Here is a 16861-nt window from a genome sequence, read left to right as displayed (position 1 = left end):
CTGTTATTCATGTGTTGAATTATGTACCACGAGGGAGCCGGACCAGACATGTTGACTTACAATTGCTCAGCATCATATCTAATGTTTACAACAATGTATTCTATTAAGATAGAAACTGTAATCATGTATGGCTGAAGACAGCAGATTTTGATTCTCAAAAACAAAATCAAATATTATCAAATGTAATCCTTTTACAGATCATCCGAGACAGACGGATCAGCACAGGCCATCGGGACGCGGAGAATCGTCAGGAGGAAACGCCTGGGGACGAGGGGGCAAATCACAGTAAGTTCTCAACAAACTTAACACAGACCTGGGAACTTGTGTGGATTGTCCATAATCGCTACAGAATTTAGCAGACTACAGATTGACAGTAACATGCTGCTGAAATAAAAATAAAATGAAAAAAAAGTTATATTTCTTTTTGTTGTTTTGTTTAGATTTAGTTTGTTTACAAATTAATATAAATGAAAAACAATGCATTTGTTATGTATGTATTGATAAATTTCATACTTAAATTTCTGCATACATTTCGTGATTCATTGTCGATTAATTTTCCGAATCCACAAGCTTTCGACTAATCGAGGTCAAGTAACGCTTTAACAGACAACAGGTGGAAACAAGCATTTTAAAGAATTCGCATACGCTTAGACATGTGTTGAAAATGGGCCGTTCAAAGTGCCAAAACATACTGATAAAGCAGGACTGCCTGTTTATTCACCATACAAACGGCCAATCAGCATTTCAAAGACAGTTACCAAACAGAATGGCTGTGCTCAAGTTTGTACTCTGTTTGGTGTGTAGTTAAGACTTTAGTTAAGACTGCAGGTCGAAATAATTGTCAACTGCATGTTAACTTTAAACAACACAGAGATTATGTGTCGCTTAAGTCGTTGATATTAGTACAAAGATTTTCACTCACAAAATTTCTTAAAGTTCATATCCAGACGAAATGCATAATTTCTAGCTTTCTCCTGACTTGGGCATTTGGTCCCGCTTTTACTTGTGACCACAGCTCAAAATTGCTGACAGCTAGCTATAGCTTGAAAACAACTGACACTGGAAAAGGGTGTCCAAGTCACACCTTAACACTGATCTGCTTAAATATTTGGGATATTTAATCAATGGATTGCTTTTAAAATGGAAATGTGAATCATAGCTAGATTACCTAGCTTTTCTAGAGGGAATTCAAAGTATGTTTTAATTATCCCCTTGCGACGAAAGTCGGGGAGGGGATATAGCGTTCCGTTCGTACGTATGTTCACTTTTTGTCAGCGCTCTTGCGACTTCTTTTTTGAACGGATTCTGACCAAACTTCATATATGGGTCCAGCATGGGAATACCTCGAACGAGTTCGTGTTTCAGGGTGCCAAGGTCAAGGTCAAGGTCAGCGTTACGATTTATAGAAAATCTTTGTCAGCGCTCTTGCGACTTCTTTTTTGAACGGATCCTGACCAAACTTCATATATGGGTCCAGCATGGGAATACCTCAAACGAGTTTGTGTTTCAGGGTGCCAAGGTCAAGGTTAAGGTCACCGTTACTATTTATAGAAAATCTTTGTCAGCACTCTTGCGACTTCATTTCTGAACAGATCCTGACCAAACTTCATATATGGGTCCAGCATGGGAATACCTCGACCGAGTTCATGTTTTAGGGCGCCAATTATAATTATAATAACTGTCAGGAAATGAAGTTGCTAGTATGATGCGTAACCAGATACTGTTGAATGCATATATACCATATTTAACTGGCAATGAGCCCATGCCTGATTATAAGCCCATCCATGTCTATTGCAGTTCAGTGCAAATGCCAACTGATGTTATTTCAATGTCCTGCAATAACCCCACCCCCCCATTTTGCGTCGGAGTTCATGTGTAAGCACGCGAGGGGATTTGTATCGTTTGCGATGCCTTGTTTTTGTGTGCAATTAACACAAACGGGATGTGATGAATCTTTTTCTATTTTTAGGCCCAAGGAAAAGGTTCTTCCCAAAAGCATAGACGAAATGCCCAAATTGGAAAATAAGTCCAAACAGGTAATGTAGAAAAAAGATTGATGGTTAGCTTTTCTAGTTTGATTTTTGTATAGAAACACTACAGTGGGGCTCATTTATTCCCACCAGATCTACATTTCCTTACAAACTTAAAAACATGGAGAAATTTGACAATATCATGACAAGACTGAATGTAGTTTTCTTAGTGCCACAAGACAATTCATCGAATTACAGTCCCCACCGGAGGTGAAGTTATATGCCAAGAATGCACAGATGATAGATAAATCTGATGAATATTAACAGATAAGTGGTGTCCTTTTACCTGGAAATTGGATCTGGTGACACTTATTCATTATTAGATGGTATGAATTTTAGTATCACTGATTTTATATCAGGATTCAGATGTGAAAACAAATAATTCAAAGAGGCAATGTGACTAATTTGATAATATTGCCCATTCTACAGTGTTAACTCAACAAAACCAGAGTGTCGATTGATGTGGCTTAATAAAAACATCCAAATAGGAATTTACCTGAGCGATAGAAAATCATTCAAGCATGGAGCTAAATCACCTGTAAAATTTGCGAGTGAAAACAGGAAATGCTTTATGTCTATATTGACATTTGGTACACGATTAGTAACTTAGTATGTAGCTTTGTCATAATGAATAATAATTTAAGTTTGAACCCTGTATCAATATTCCTTTTTTCCTGCCCTGAGTGAGCTTATGCCCGTAGTGCGGCGTCTTTCGTCCGTCTATTCTGCGTCAACTTTTTCATTTTAACAACTTCTCTCAATAACCAAGAGGCCCAGGGACTTGATATTTGTCCTGTAGCATGCTGGGGCAAAGGACTACCAAGTTTGTTCAAATGAATGACCTTGACTTACATTCAAGGCCACATGGGTCAAATGGGCTAAAATCTTTAAACAATTTCTAATCGATAACCAAGAGGCTGAGGGACTTGATATTGAGTCTGTAGCATGCTGGTGTGTAGGGCTTTAACTATGTTCTTGCTCTACCAACTTCATGAATATTCTCATAGTCCAGAACTCGACAGACTTCCTCAAGTCATTTTGGGGGAAATTTGGGTTTCAATCTCTTGGGTGAGAATTTAGGTCTCTAGATTATCATGCAATCATCATACCATACATATGACCTTAGATTTTAATGTAAGAAAGCTTGATGCAGAATTCTAGTAAATTGATGCACATTGTACATGTAATAGCTATTTTGTGGGTATATGTCAAACAGAAAGTAAATATTTTGTGGACATGACTTGTATACTTATTATTTTTGGGTGTATATTATACATATAATACAGTATTTCATATAAAATAATGATGTTCCAATTTATTATATTTTTAAATTCATTTTGCAGGATTGGAGTGACAAAAACAAGTTTTCCAGTCTCTTGGAGGATGAAGATGACAACTAGATGCATGGAGAATTTGTCATGTGTCTGTCATTCTGTATTTCGAAGCTCATTTTGTGAAGGTTACTGTTCGTCGCGCATTAATTGTCAATTGATGGCAAAGTCTGCTCTTTTCAAATGGCTTTATTTATACCTGGGAGTGAGAAACCTTGTTCTGAACTGAGCCTGAATTGGTTTAGCTTTTTGTTTGTCCGACCGTCCTCACCACTGTTAACTTGTAACGTGGACATGCACTACAGTAGTGTCATGGTGGTCTTTTTAAAGGTAGATATATGCATGGTCCAATCCATTTATCATTTTGATGTATATGAGCACTTTGTGAGGGAAGGATTTTTCACAGAATTATTTCATGACTTGTTTAAAAACAAAAAAAGTGTTTAAGATGCATGCTCTTGTTCTGTCTATTTATAGGAGATTTCAGAAGTGTAGAATTTCTTTGGTAATGCTCTGTTGCAGGTTTTTTTATCATCTTATATGGTGATGAAAATTTTTTGAAAAACCGATGATGAAATATTTCACAGACTTAAGATGAAATAGGATTGACTTGGCAGAGCACCTATGGGTATCTGTATTTCAGTAATATTGTAATGTTTATATATATTTTGAAGGTATGATACACAACATCTATTTTAGTTTTATTATGTAAAGAAATTAGATGTTAAAAAGGACTTTTAAGGTGAAATCTGAAAGAAGAAAATAGAAAACTATCGGATACTCTCCAAGATCACATTGACCTTGATCAGGGTATTTTTTGGTGCATTCTGTTTAAATATAATGCAGCAAAAGCTTTCATGAAAAAATTAAGAAAGTGAATACAGTATACCCATTTGTTAGATTGTTGCAAACCCCAATTCCTCCAAAGGAATTTGTAAATACATGAAGTACTTTTACTTTGAAATAAACTGTATATGTCTGAGAGGTGGCAATCTGGAGTTGCCCAGACTAATGCTAATTTGTCTAGGAAGTCAGAAAAAATGTTTACACAGTTTATATTTACAATGGTCCTTGATTAATTATCTGAATATATGAAAATGAAATTGATGTATGGCTTAATTGGTCATACTTTCCCCATTGTCAGATGTTGGAATTTAAGGTTCTGATTAATTTATTTCCACTAACACACCAAACAGATATTATTTATCCCCGACATGTGCACAGAAGTTCCTTGTTCATAAGGTTGTGTGTAGCACAATTCTGTTTATTTGGCAATGATATGGTACAATGGAATACTTTGTCAGCTCCATTACAGTGTAGGTCGGCACATATGATGCCCAAATGTAATTATACTCCTTTTTACAATGCATGGCTTTCAAGCATCGGTCCAGTATCTGTACAGTCAAGTATACTGCATTAAAAGATCATTTCCCTGTGGTCTGTTTTTCACAATATTGAGGATACACTAAAAATTGCAAAAGCTTGTATATACTGGAATAGAAGATAAAATCAACTGAAAAAATTATGCTGAAAATACATGATTTTTGGTTTTGCAAAACTGTTAAAAGTTTAATCTTAAAAACCTCTAAACATACCTGGGTATCATTAGGTGATTTTGTGAGGAGTTAGGCTGCCATTAATTTATATAAACTGATATTTGAATTACATTGTGTATTTTAGAATGTGATGGCTCTGGAATTTTTAGGTCATCTGACCTGAAGGGTCAGGATGACTTGGTCATCTAGCTTCTTCCCTCGTCAGCATTCCGCCGTGCGTAAACTTTTCACATTTTAAACTTCTTCTCAAGTTCCACCAGTGGGATTGAGCTGAAACTTAAAATGATTCGAGGATGGTATTAACCAAGTGTTGTTACTTTTAAGGAGGGTTTGAAATGGCAGCCATCTTGAAATACACATTTTAAACTACTTCTCCAGTTGCACTGCTGCCATTTAGCTGGAAATTGGTGAGATGTTCTGGAAGGGGAGCCAACAAAGTGTTTTCATTTCTCGACCTCGTAAAAACTTTGATATGGCAGCCACTGCTGCCATTTTGTAACATGATTGCACAGTCATGGTTTTCCTGAACGACACCTATTTTAAACTTCTCCTCAAGTTCCACCTGTGGGATTCAGCTCAGCCTTGGCTATAATAATCTTGAGATGGTTATCACCAAGTGTTATTTTTCTGGTCGGTCCAAAATCCAAGATTGCCGCCATGGCCATCAGTGCCATTATATATTTGCTACTGAGTATGTATACTACAATAATACAAGGGTCTTTAGAGTCAGATGACCAAAAGGCCTATGGGCATCTTGTTATTGTTAGGGATTTTCCCCAATGGTGAAAAGACCTATTGTTTTTGTTATGTTTCTTCATATTCTTATTATTATTATCATCATTCTGGAGGGACCGCGGTTGCCGAGTGGTTAAGGTGTCCTGACACTTGATCACTAGCCTTCAACCTCTGGGTTGCGAGTTCGAAACCCACATGTTGCCTGGTACTGACTGTAGGCCGGTGTTTTTTTTCTCTGAATACTCCAGATTCTTCCACCTCCAAAACCTGGCATGAAATTAAACAACCTTGTCTGTTATTAGGACATTAAACAAAATAAACCAAATATTCTTCTGGAGAGGAATTGTGGCCTCTAGATCTCTAAATTGGAAATAGATATGGCCAATGTCTATTGTGTGCAATAAAGGCCATAAGTAGGTCACATAAAAATGGTATGCCATTTTGAATATTTCCTTTGATCTTTTGGGTATGCCGACCATTCACATTTTACACTTCTTCTCAAGTTCGACCAGACGGATTCTGCACAAACTTTCATAAAATGACCGAGTTGGTGATGATCAAGATTTATATTTTTTGGGTCAGTCTGAATCAAATATGACTGCTTTGACGTCATACCTGAAACGTTTAAAATAACCAGGATTAAAAAAAAAAAAAAAATTTTTAACAACTTCTCTATTTAGTCTGTGGCATGCTTCGGGGCAGAGTTACGAATTTTGTTCAAATGAATGACCTTGACCTCCATTCATGGTGACAGAGGTCAAATAGGCATAAATCTTTAAACGACTTCTCAATAACCAAAAGGTCCAGAGACCCGATGTTAGGTCTGTAGCAAGCTAGAATTTATGGCTTCAAAGTTCGTTGATAAGGATGACCTCCATTCAAGGTCATAATGGTCATTTCTGCCTTAAGTTTGTAAAAGGTGTGAAAAGGCCATCAAATTGTCCATGACAATTTCTAGTTTATATTTATTAGTTTCTTTGCTAAATTTTATGGACAAGGCCTTTTCAGATTGTATTTGAAATTTGTGTTGAAGTTTCTCAAGAGAAGGAATACATTTGAATACACAAAATTCTGTTTTTGTGAGGGATATGTGTAAGATTTCAAACCATCATGAATTGTTCTACAGAACAATGACAGGAATTTATTGTGTTCTCTCTATGAATTTTTATAATCATGGTTAAATGGTACATATAAACCTGTATGTGTGTTTGTTTGCTGTTTTCTGGAGTTTAATTTTTGTTTTTGTTGTTAGCACCATCTATACCAGAAATGACCTGGCTGTAATTGATATAGCTTGGTCCGATATTTTTTGCACCCAAACAAGACATTTTAAACAGATCAAGAATGATGAAGGACAGAGGGCAAAGTCAAGGTCAGATGTAGTATCTTTTCACTTTCATTTTGTTATTGAATTTTGAAGCAAAGTTGCTCAGAACTATAAGTCAGCTGACCACAGGTCTAGGTCACTTCATGGATGGAAGGGTAAGGTGCTACACATTTCCCCCTGGGAATGGGTTTAACTTTACTATAGTTTATATAGGAAAATCACATTTTTAGCACAATTTGTTTCATTTCCAATCATACCTGGTTAGAATAATTAGTATTTGATAGCTAGCAATTTGATGGTGTGCATATATTGACCTTGGCTGACCCCCAGGGACTGAGGGACGGTACCAGAAAATTTCATATTCACTGAAATTGCGGAAGTCTCAAAATCTTGATATCAAAATTTCAAAAACCTCAGATATGGTAGAATCAAATACTATTCATGGGTAGAAGGATCTTTAGATTGTAAATGTCATGGTCCCAGAGTTATACATTTCCCCAGGGGAATTGTTTTGTAATTACATTGGGCTTCTTGTTTATAAACTTTTAACGTTTACAATCTAAATGCATATCAGTAAAGTTGGATGTATGCTTTCCATTCCACACTACTTCTCGCACCCAAATCATACATATAATTGCCATCCTGATTATCACTTAATTTACAAATGAAATTCACATTTACTCATCATACTTGTACATATATATCATTGGCCTAGTCACCAGGTGTTAGGCAGAATGCCCGTTTATTCTTTTCCTCTTTGGTGAGATGCTCAAATTGAATCTGTACATATATGTAAACTATCATGAAGGGCGTCTGACATTTTGACTTAATCTCTTGCATTGTAAATAATGCCACCCGATATTGGGTGTACAATCGATTTAATAAAATATTCCAAAATATACATTTAAATAGCAGAGTTCTGTGTTTTCTTCCTGTTTCTTCCGCTAATTGAAAAAAAACTAAGTGAGTTTTTCCTCAGCGGTGGTGTCAATATACATCTCATAGTTTTCACTTCCACATGTAGACTGCTACTTTCACATTTATGCTGCATAAAAGATAAATGATAAAATGGAAATTTGAAGTGTTACAGTTGTATTAACATTGAGAACTTTATACATAATGTGACAAAATAAGGTACATCTATGTAGAACTGTAAATTGGAAAAAAATCATTTTTAAATCTTAATGATATAACTGTGACGTCATCGAGAGCAACATACGTTATTGTCCTGAGCTCCGTATGATACGGGTGAAATATTACGGTTTAAGTTGTAAACATGGACTGATTTCTGTAATACAAATGTACGTGGCACGGCATGCCAAAAGCCACTTCCCGCCCACATCTGAAAGCCGATATGCCGCAACCCGGCAGTAGCAATGGAAAACAACAGGATAAAGATATCACGACCCGTACTACAAGATCATCAAGCAAATCTGGGACTGAGACGTCAGGAAACCCATACTTCCGTGGGATGGAGATTGTTGTAAAATGTGCTCAGTGGCACCGGATTCTAGCACGAAAGTGTTGAAATGTCGAAGATGCAGCAGCCAATATTGTACCAGCTGCCTGAACAAGAGTGATGCTGAACATGCTATATTATTTAACTCAGTGGACTCCATGTGGTTCTGTCCTCAATGTCTCATCAGAGTGGAGAAAAATATCCAAACGGAAATTCAGAATGAACGCAAGTGTGCTGAAATAATAAAGATGTTTTAGGAGAAAATCAAATCATTGAAAACCATTATCCAAAGTAAGCAAAGGTATGCGCGCTACTTTTCGATGTAGTTGAAGTAAAAACATCTCGCATATAATTATCGGGAGACTTTAATTTTTAAAAAGATAGATTGAAATCAATGGATTCCGTCTAGAGGAGCAAAACATGTTTTTATTTCAACATTTAAAGAATCCAACACGAATAAGAGCAAACAACGAGGCAAGTATTTGGATTTAATATTCACAAACGAAGAAGATATGATAAGTTGCATTGATATAAAAAGCGGGTTGAGCCTTTGTGCGAAACAATTAACTGTTCCTTGCAGACAGGAGAGCTTCCAGATAGTTGGAAGGAAAGTTGGGTTACTGCGATCCACACGAAAGGGGACAAGAAAATGCCAGGGAATTACAGACCAGTTAGCTGAACTAGCGGTATATGTAAAACAATGGAAAATATTGTTAGGTCAAGAATAATGGCTCATCTAGAAAACAACAATCTCCTTAGTAAACATCAATATGGATTTGCAAAAGAAAGGTCGACTATTTTGCAGTTCCTGAAAGTTATTGATGAATGGACAAATGTTTTAGAACAAGGATCAATCAAAATAGTATACCTAGATTTCATGAAAGCGTTTGATACGGTTCAACATCTACGGCTTATCAGCAAATTAAAATCATATGGATTATCACAGGAAGCCATCCATTGGGTGCGAACTTTCATAACTGGCCGGAAACAGCGAGTATCTGTAAACAGAGAACTGTCCAAATGGATGGAGGTTGCAAGTGGGATACCCCAAGGAAGTATTTTATGACCGACACTCTTTGTAATTTATATCAATGACCCCCGGAAAATATTGATGCAACCACGCGTTTATTCGCAGATGATGATAAAATATGTAATTATATGGAAAATAACAATCCTCAGAATGATCTAGACCAACTCCAAAAGTGGTTAGACAATGGCTTTTAAAATTCCATCCAGACAAATGTAAAGTTTTGCAGCTAGGAAAGAAATCCAACAACGTATACCAAGAGACACCAAAAGGAAGAGTTGTGACCACCCTTCAGGAAGTAACAAGGGAAAAGGACCTAAGAATTACAACTGATAGCAACCTTAACTTCAGCGACCATATTCATGATATTAAATAAATAGGAAAGTTTGAACCATAAACTCAATAACAGAATACTTCAACAGTTAGTATACCGCCGGTAATATTTTTTAACCATTTTGTGAAAAAAAACGTCAATTTTTTTGTGAACAAGTGACATTTTGAATGTCTTCCATAGTCCGTTCATTCAAAATTATTTAGCATAGCGTAAAGAGAGCTTTATAACTTACCCTAAGTCTGCCCAAAGATCAAAGCTTGACCATTTGTGCAAAGTGTTGATTTTTGGCATTGATGTGCGTCACCCCCAATAACTTGTTGAACGATAGAGGGTATAACAGACCACCCTGTTACACTCCAAACCTTAATGTATACATGTGCCTTTCCTAATAAAGAAAAACCCCTAGCACGCATACAAGTAATGCTGACATATGGAGGTCACAGCATAAACGTTTATGCTTGAGAAAGTAAAATCTGGTCACTACCTGTTATAGACACTTGTGACCATAACGGCATAATTATTTTGTGCAATATGACTGATCCACATGAGCTTTATTTGTTCTCCTGAAACATGCTTTTTATGTCTGTTTTGCCAAAATTACCAGGTAGCTTAACAAATTAAATGTCAAAATCAAGACCCATGGATAGCCATGACACATATTAACAATTGGTCAAGTTACTTGTGTTAGATTGTAACAGAATAGTCATTTTTAATCTGGATAAATATCACTTGATTTACTGTTTACATGAACCTTAAATGACCATCGCTGTTAATTATAATAAGGACGTTAAATACGATATATTACATGACCGATAGTGACTTAACAAATCTTGCAACAATATATCCCATATACCCAAATCTCATTGTTCGTTTGCCATTTCTTTTTAAATTTTCTTCATAATGTAAAATAACTTCTATATCCATGATTTGATATATATTATTAAAGCGCTTCCTTCCTATTTATAAAATCGCGTTTGACGGAGACTTTAAACACCTAATACAGTACTGTCCTCACATTGATAGATAGGTGTGTAGGTGCGGTACTGTTCTCACAATGAGAGATAGGTGTGTAGGTGCGGTACCGTTCTCACAATGAGAGATAGGTGTGTATGTGCGGTACTGTCCTCACAATAAGAGATATGTGTGTTGGTGCGGTACTGTTCTCACAATGAGAGATAGGTGTGTAGGTGCGGTACTGTCCTCACAATGAGAGATAGGTGTGTTGGTGCGGTACTGTTATCACAATGAGAGATAGGTGTGTAGGTGTGGTACTGTCCTCACAATGAGAGATAGGTGTGTAGGTGCGGTACTGTTCTCACAATGAGAGATAGGTGTGTAGGTGCGGTACTGTTATCACAATAAGAGATGGGTGTGTAGGCGCGGTACTGTCCTCACAATAAGAGATAGGTGTGTAGGTGCGGTACTGTTCTCACAATGAGAGATAGGTGTGTAGGTGCGGTACTGTACTCACAATGAGAGATAAGTGTGTAGGTGCGGTACCGTTCTCACAACTAGAGATAGGTGTGTAGGTGCGGTACTGTACTCACAATAGGGATAGGTGTGTAGGTGCGGTACCGTTATCACAATGAGAGATAGGTGTGTAGGTGCGGTACTGTCCTCACAATGAGAGATAGGTGTGTAGGTACGGTACTGTACTCACAATGAGAGATAGGTGTGTAGGTGCGGTACTGTACTCACAATGAGAGATAGGTGTGTAGGTGCGGTACTGTTCTCACAATGAGAGATAGGTGTGTAGGTGCGGTACCGTTCTCACAATGAGAGATAGGTGTGTAGGTGCGGTACTGTCCTCACAATGAGAGATAGGTGTGTAGGTGCGGTACTGTCCTCACAATGAGAGATAGGTGTGTAGGTGCGGTACTGTCCTCACAATAAGAGATAGGTGTGTAGGTGCGGTACTGTCCTCACAATGAGAGATAGGTGTGTAGGTGCGGTACTGTACTCACAATTAGAGATAGGTGTGTAGGTGCGGTACTGTACTCACAATGAGAGATAGGTGTGTAGGTGCGGTACCGTTCTCACAATGAGAGATAGGTGTGTAGGTGCGGTACTGTCCTCACAATAAGAGATAGGTGTGTAGGTGCGGTACTGTCCTCACAATAAGAGATATGTGTGTTAGGTGCGGTACTGTCCTCACAATGAGAGATAGGTGTGTAGGTGCGGTACTGTCCTCACAATGAGAGATAGGTGTGTAGGTGCGGTACTGTTCTCACAATGAGAGATAGGTGTGTAGGTGTGGTACTGTTCTCACAATGAGAGATAGGTGTGTAGGTGCGGTACTGTCCTCACAATGAGAGATAGGTGCGGTACCGTTCTCAAAATGAGAGATAGGTGTGTAGGTGCGGTACCGTTCTCACAATGAGAGATAGGTGTGTAGGTGCGGTACCGTTCTCACAATGAGAGATAGGTGTGTAGGTGCGGTACTGTACTCACAATAAGAGATAGGTGTGTAGGCGCGGTACCGTTATCACAATGAGAGATATGTGTGTAGGTGCGGTACTGTTCTCACAATGAGAGATAGGTGTGTAGGTGCGGTACTGTCCTCACAATGAGAGATAGGTGTGTAGGTGCGGTACTGTACTCACAATAAGAGATAGGTGTGTAGGTGCGGTACTGTACTCACAATGAGAGATAGGTGTGTAGGCGCGGTACCGTTATCACAATGAGAGATAGGTGTGTAGGTGCAGTACTGTTCTCACAATGAGAGATAGGTGTGTAGGTGCGGTACTGTCCTCACAATGAGAGATAGGTGTGTAGGTGCGGTACTGTCCTCACAATAAGAGATATGTGTGTAGGTGCGGTACTGTCCTCACAATAAGAGATATGTGTGTTGGTGCGGTACTGTTCTCACAATGAGAGATAGGTGTGTAGGTGCGGTACTGTCCTCACAATGAGAGATAGGTGTGTACGTGCGGTACTGTACTCACAATGAGAGATAGGTGTGTAGGTGCGGGTTGTAGAGTTGTCTTTAGTAGAGACATTAAAACCAAGAAATCTGCTAGAAACATAAGATAGTAGGAGTCTTCCTTTAGCCTGCGTTTCTCCTCTCTGGATTGTGCAAATTGTAAAACCTGGACAGGACGGACAAAAACACAGTTTCTAAGAATTATTTCACGCTGTTCTTCCTCTATTACCACTGGTATTTACACTCCAAACTACGAGAATGCACTACTGTTTTTCTGGGTAAAAGCACAGGCGCTTGCATAGAAAATATCACTTTCGTTTTTTTTGTTTTTTTTTATATGACAGCGGTATGTGTAATGTGTAATAGGGAAGGTTGGCAACTACGCCACGAGCGAAACGGCACCCCATCTCACTTCAACCGACTAAAAAACACATTTATTCAAACTGACACGGCGCACACTATATGCGACCGTCATCAGAAAACATTCATCTTTAACCTACCGTGTCACTCAATACGAATTGTTACATCCAAAACACAATAATCCTTGAAAACATCGCCGAATTCCCCGATCAGAACGCCATTTCTCAAACGGCTCCCTGAGCCTGTCCAGATTCTTCATTTACATACGGGGTTTAAAGGTCATGCGATTATATCATCGTCAGTCGTCAGGTGTACTTTTGGGGGTCATCTCCGCATGCATTTTGTCCGGAAAATGCTTCGGCTCGCTGAAGAGTTTTGTCTAATTTACGATTATTTGAAGAGTTTCGTCGATGAACGATGATTTATAATCATAAATTATTCATTATTTTGAACGTTAGATTACCATGCACCGTATATGACAGTACACAGCAGGCGTGGATCCAGGGAATTAGAAAGGGGGGGGGGGTCCAGTAATTTAGTGGTAATGTGGTGCGTGCGCCATAGGCGGGAGCCGAAATTTTTTTTTGGCGAGGGGTCTGGGGGCCAAAATTTCGGAACAAAATTTCGGAAAAATGAAATGATTATAGCAAATTTTGCAATCTTTCGAGAATAAGATTTTCGATAAGTGGAAAGGGGGGAGGGGGCATAAATTGATTCACACAGAATGTCACTATCGTAATTCGTTTTCTAAATAATGAAATAATTGTCACAAAGGTAGAACAAAATGCTTATTTATTGATTAACTTTTGTCAGTTTACTGAAATCTGGACGAACAAAAAGAAAAGTGAATCACGAATAAGACTGTCATCAGGTTACTGGAACGTATACATGTGTAACAACATTACTTACTTCAGACCTGTTCATTTATTTCTGCACATTTTACAAATATCATGTTCAATCCAAATTTTATGAGTACATCTATCACTGTATGATTATCGAAATATTGAGTTCCTTCAGTTATTTTGTTTTAAACCCCTTTTTATTCAAATTTTCGAAACAGTATTACTTTCTTACTTGATTTCGGTTTTAATGCACTCGATATCAGTTTGCCCCTTAGTGTCTACAATCAGGGGCGGACACAGGATTTTCAAATAGGGGGCGTGCGAAATTAAAGGGGGGGGGGGGGGGGGGGGGGGGGCTTTAAATCCGCCAGTGACAATGTCAAAGAGTTTAACGCATTGTAAAATTTATTTTTTGTAATACACATTATCCATTTATTCCACTTTACATCGCTCGCATATATAAAATTTAAGTTATTGATGAATTACCTGATTAATTGAGTGTGTAAGCATCAAACGCTACTCTAATAATAATCAAGCTGGCTGAAGTGTTTACAGAATTATGAAACTAAATTAAAATGAGAAAGAAAAGAGAATACTTGAGGGGGAAGTAGTGGTTATTTTGTGTCAACGCCAGACTTTTATAGTATTTTAGGGCTAACGCCAGAATACCCAGAACAACCTCTTATTCTTATCGGTATTGTGTGCGGTATATACATTTTTAACTAGTCATGTAGGGGTCAATTTTTTTAAAAATTTAAGATTGGCATAGCCCTAAATAGATGGCAAGTACAATAAAAAATCAAAATATCAAACAACTATCAGCTATTACCCCATCAAAATTTTAACTTCGAAAATTCCAACTGATACTGCTTGTTCATGGTATACGTATAATGTCCCGGCCCTGTCTTGAACAAGTTATTGAGCACCGTTATATGCAATCTTTTTGATTGAAAACGAAGTTCAACAACTACCGAAATGATGCAGTTGAAGAAAAGGAAAGGACGATCTCATCACTGGCATTAAAACATGCTATCTTATTAGTTCGTGATATCGCAAACGACGTCCTGTGCATGCACCTGTAAAATAAAGTATGCGGAGATGACCCCAAAAAGTGCACCTGGTGACAGTCGATTATATAATCGCATGACCTTTGAACCCCGTATGTAAATGAAGAATCTGGACAGGCTCAGGGAGCCGTTTGAGAAATGGCGTTCTAAGCGAGGAAGGCGGCGATGTTTTCACGGATTATTGTGTTTTGGATGTAACAATTCGTATTGAGTGGCACGGTAGGTTAAAGATGAATGTTTTCTGATGACGGTCGCATATAGTGTGCGCCGTGTCAGTTTGAATAAATGTGTTTTTTAGTCGATTGAAGTGAGATGGGGTGCCGTTTCGCTCGTGGCGTAGTTGCCAACCTTCCCTATTACACATTACACATACCGCTGTCATATAAAAAAAAATGAAAGTGATATTTTCTATGCAAGCGCCTGTGGGTAAAAGTGGAAGAAGTCATATCATGGAAACAGTGTTCAACTCTTTTTAACATGTCGGTTTCCAGTACATCGAAAGTATTTCATTCCATAGTAAAACCATTACACATAACAATCATTCCGTAGTTCTTTGGACGTGAACATCTTACGAGAGAAAGCGTTCAAGAGAAGTCTTACCGTGGTATCGAAACCCTGGTCAGACTCAACATGACGACCTGCAATCTTACATTGATAGATCCATAACTAGATCCAGACGGGTAGTGGAGTCATATCACGGACGCTTCAATCAATAGATACTTTTCAAAGCACAACTTGCCTCCAACTATTTCATCGATGTCGTCGAAGCACGTATTAGAATAGTAACAGCCTGTCTGAATGGAATCCGAGGGCCCATATATGTTTGAACAACAGAGCAAAACGCAAAGTAAAGAGCGCTGACCGACAAAATGAAAGCTCCTTAGTGATAAAAATGGAATACCTTCGGACAATCTCCTGTGGTACATACCAAATATCACTGGCGGCTGTCTACATCGGTGAACACCTCAATAGTGATGATGATAATTAGATCCGGATCTATAGGCACTCACGGGGCATTGAACGATGTCGGATCAACTCGAGGCATAAGAGTATGGCAAGCCAAGTTGTCATTTATTCGCCGAGCAATGTTGATCCAGTATTTTACCAAATTATATGAGATATCTTTTATGTTTATGAGATATATTATTTAAAGTTTATAAGATATCTTATATAATGTATAATATATATTATATATTGGTTTAAGATTTTGCAAAATCTACGGAAAACCATGAAAACATTAACAAAACTCCAGATTAATGATAAAATCATGTTTTTTAATTCGGTAATTTTCATATTTTTTTGCTGATTTTCGTACTCTAGAGTGGTTTGCGTTGGAATAAAGTATTGCAAAACCTACGGAAAACCTCTTAACACTAAAAAATATCAAAATTAACGATAAAACCTCGTTTTTTGTCCCTCTAAAATTATCATATGTTTGGAAAATGTTATATAGTTAACAATATTTAAAACCGGGCTTATTATTGTATAAATTGTTTTATGTGTATGACTTCATCTTATGCTGTAATAAGATCTATAACTTATAGTTTTAGAAAGAAGATTTCTCTTCAGTTAATCACCATGTTGGTTAATGAGTGGGAATGGACAAAATGTAATATATATATATAATGTAATTAAGAGTTTCCCTGTTTTTGTTTGATGTTATCGTAAGAGTTTCCCTGTTTTTGTTTGATGTTATCGTAAGAGTTTCCCTGTTTTTGTTTGATGTTATCGTAAGAGTTTCCCTGTTTTTGTTTGATGTTATCGTAAGAGTTTCCCTGTTTTTGTTTGATGTTATCGTAAGAGTTTCCCTGTTTTTGTTTGATGTTATCGTTTTGGTTCTTATTATCCCGACAATCCCTCATTAAATTGT

The 16861-nt window shown here is 37.7% G+C and overlaps 1 protein-coding gene across 4 annotated transcripts in view; it reads left to right on the top strand.

Annotated features, from left to right (window-relative positions):
* The window catches only part of LOC117322224 (eukaryotic translation initiation factor 4B-like), a 33118-nt gene extending 25230 nt beyond the window's left edge, over nt 1-7888 (top strand). For all 4 annotated transcript variants that reach the window (XM_033877005.1, XM_033877004.1, XM_033877002.1 and 1 more), the window contains exons 15-17: nt 198-285; nt 1970-2036; nt 3374-7888. In XM_033877005.1, coding sequence (XP_033732896.1) covers nt 198-285; nt 1970-2036; nt 3374-3430 — 212 coding nt within the window. In that variant the 3' untranslated portion in view covers nt 3431-7888. The remainder of the gene's footprint in view (nt 1-197; nt 286-1969; nt 2037-3373) is intronic.
* Nucleotides 7889-16861: the final 8973 nt, after the last annotated feature.

This window comes from Pecten maximus, chromosome 2 (assembly GCF_902652985.1).
Source record: "Pecten maximus chromosome 2, xPecMax1.1, whole genome shotgun sequence".
NCBI lineage: Eukaryota > Metazoa > Mollusca > Bivalvia > Pectinida > Pectinidae > Pecten > Pecten maximus.
The sequence above is the reverse complement of the archived record's forward strand: the minus strand, read 5'-3'. Positions and strand labels throughout refer to the sequence as shown.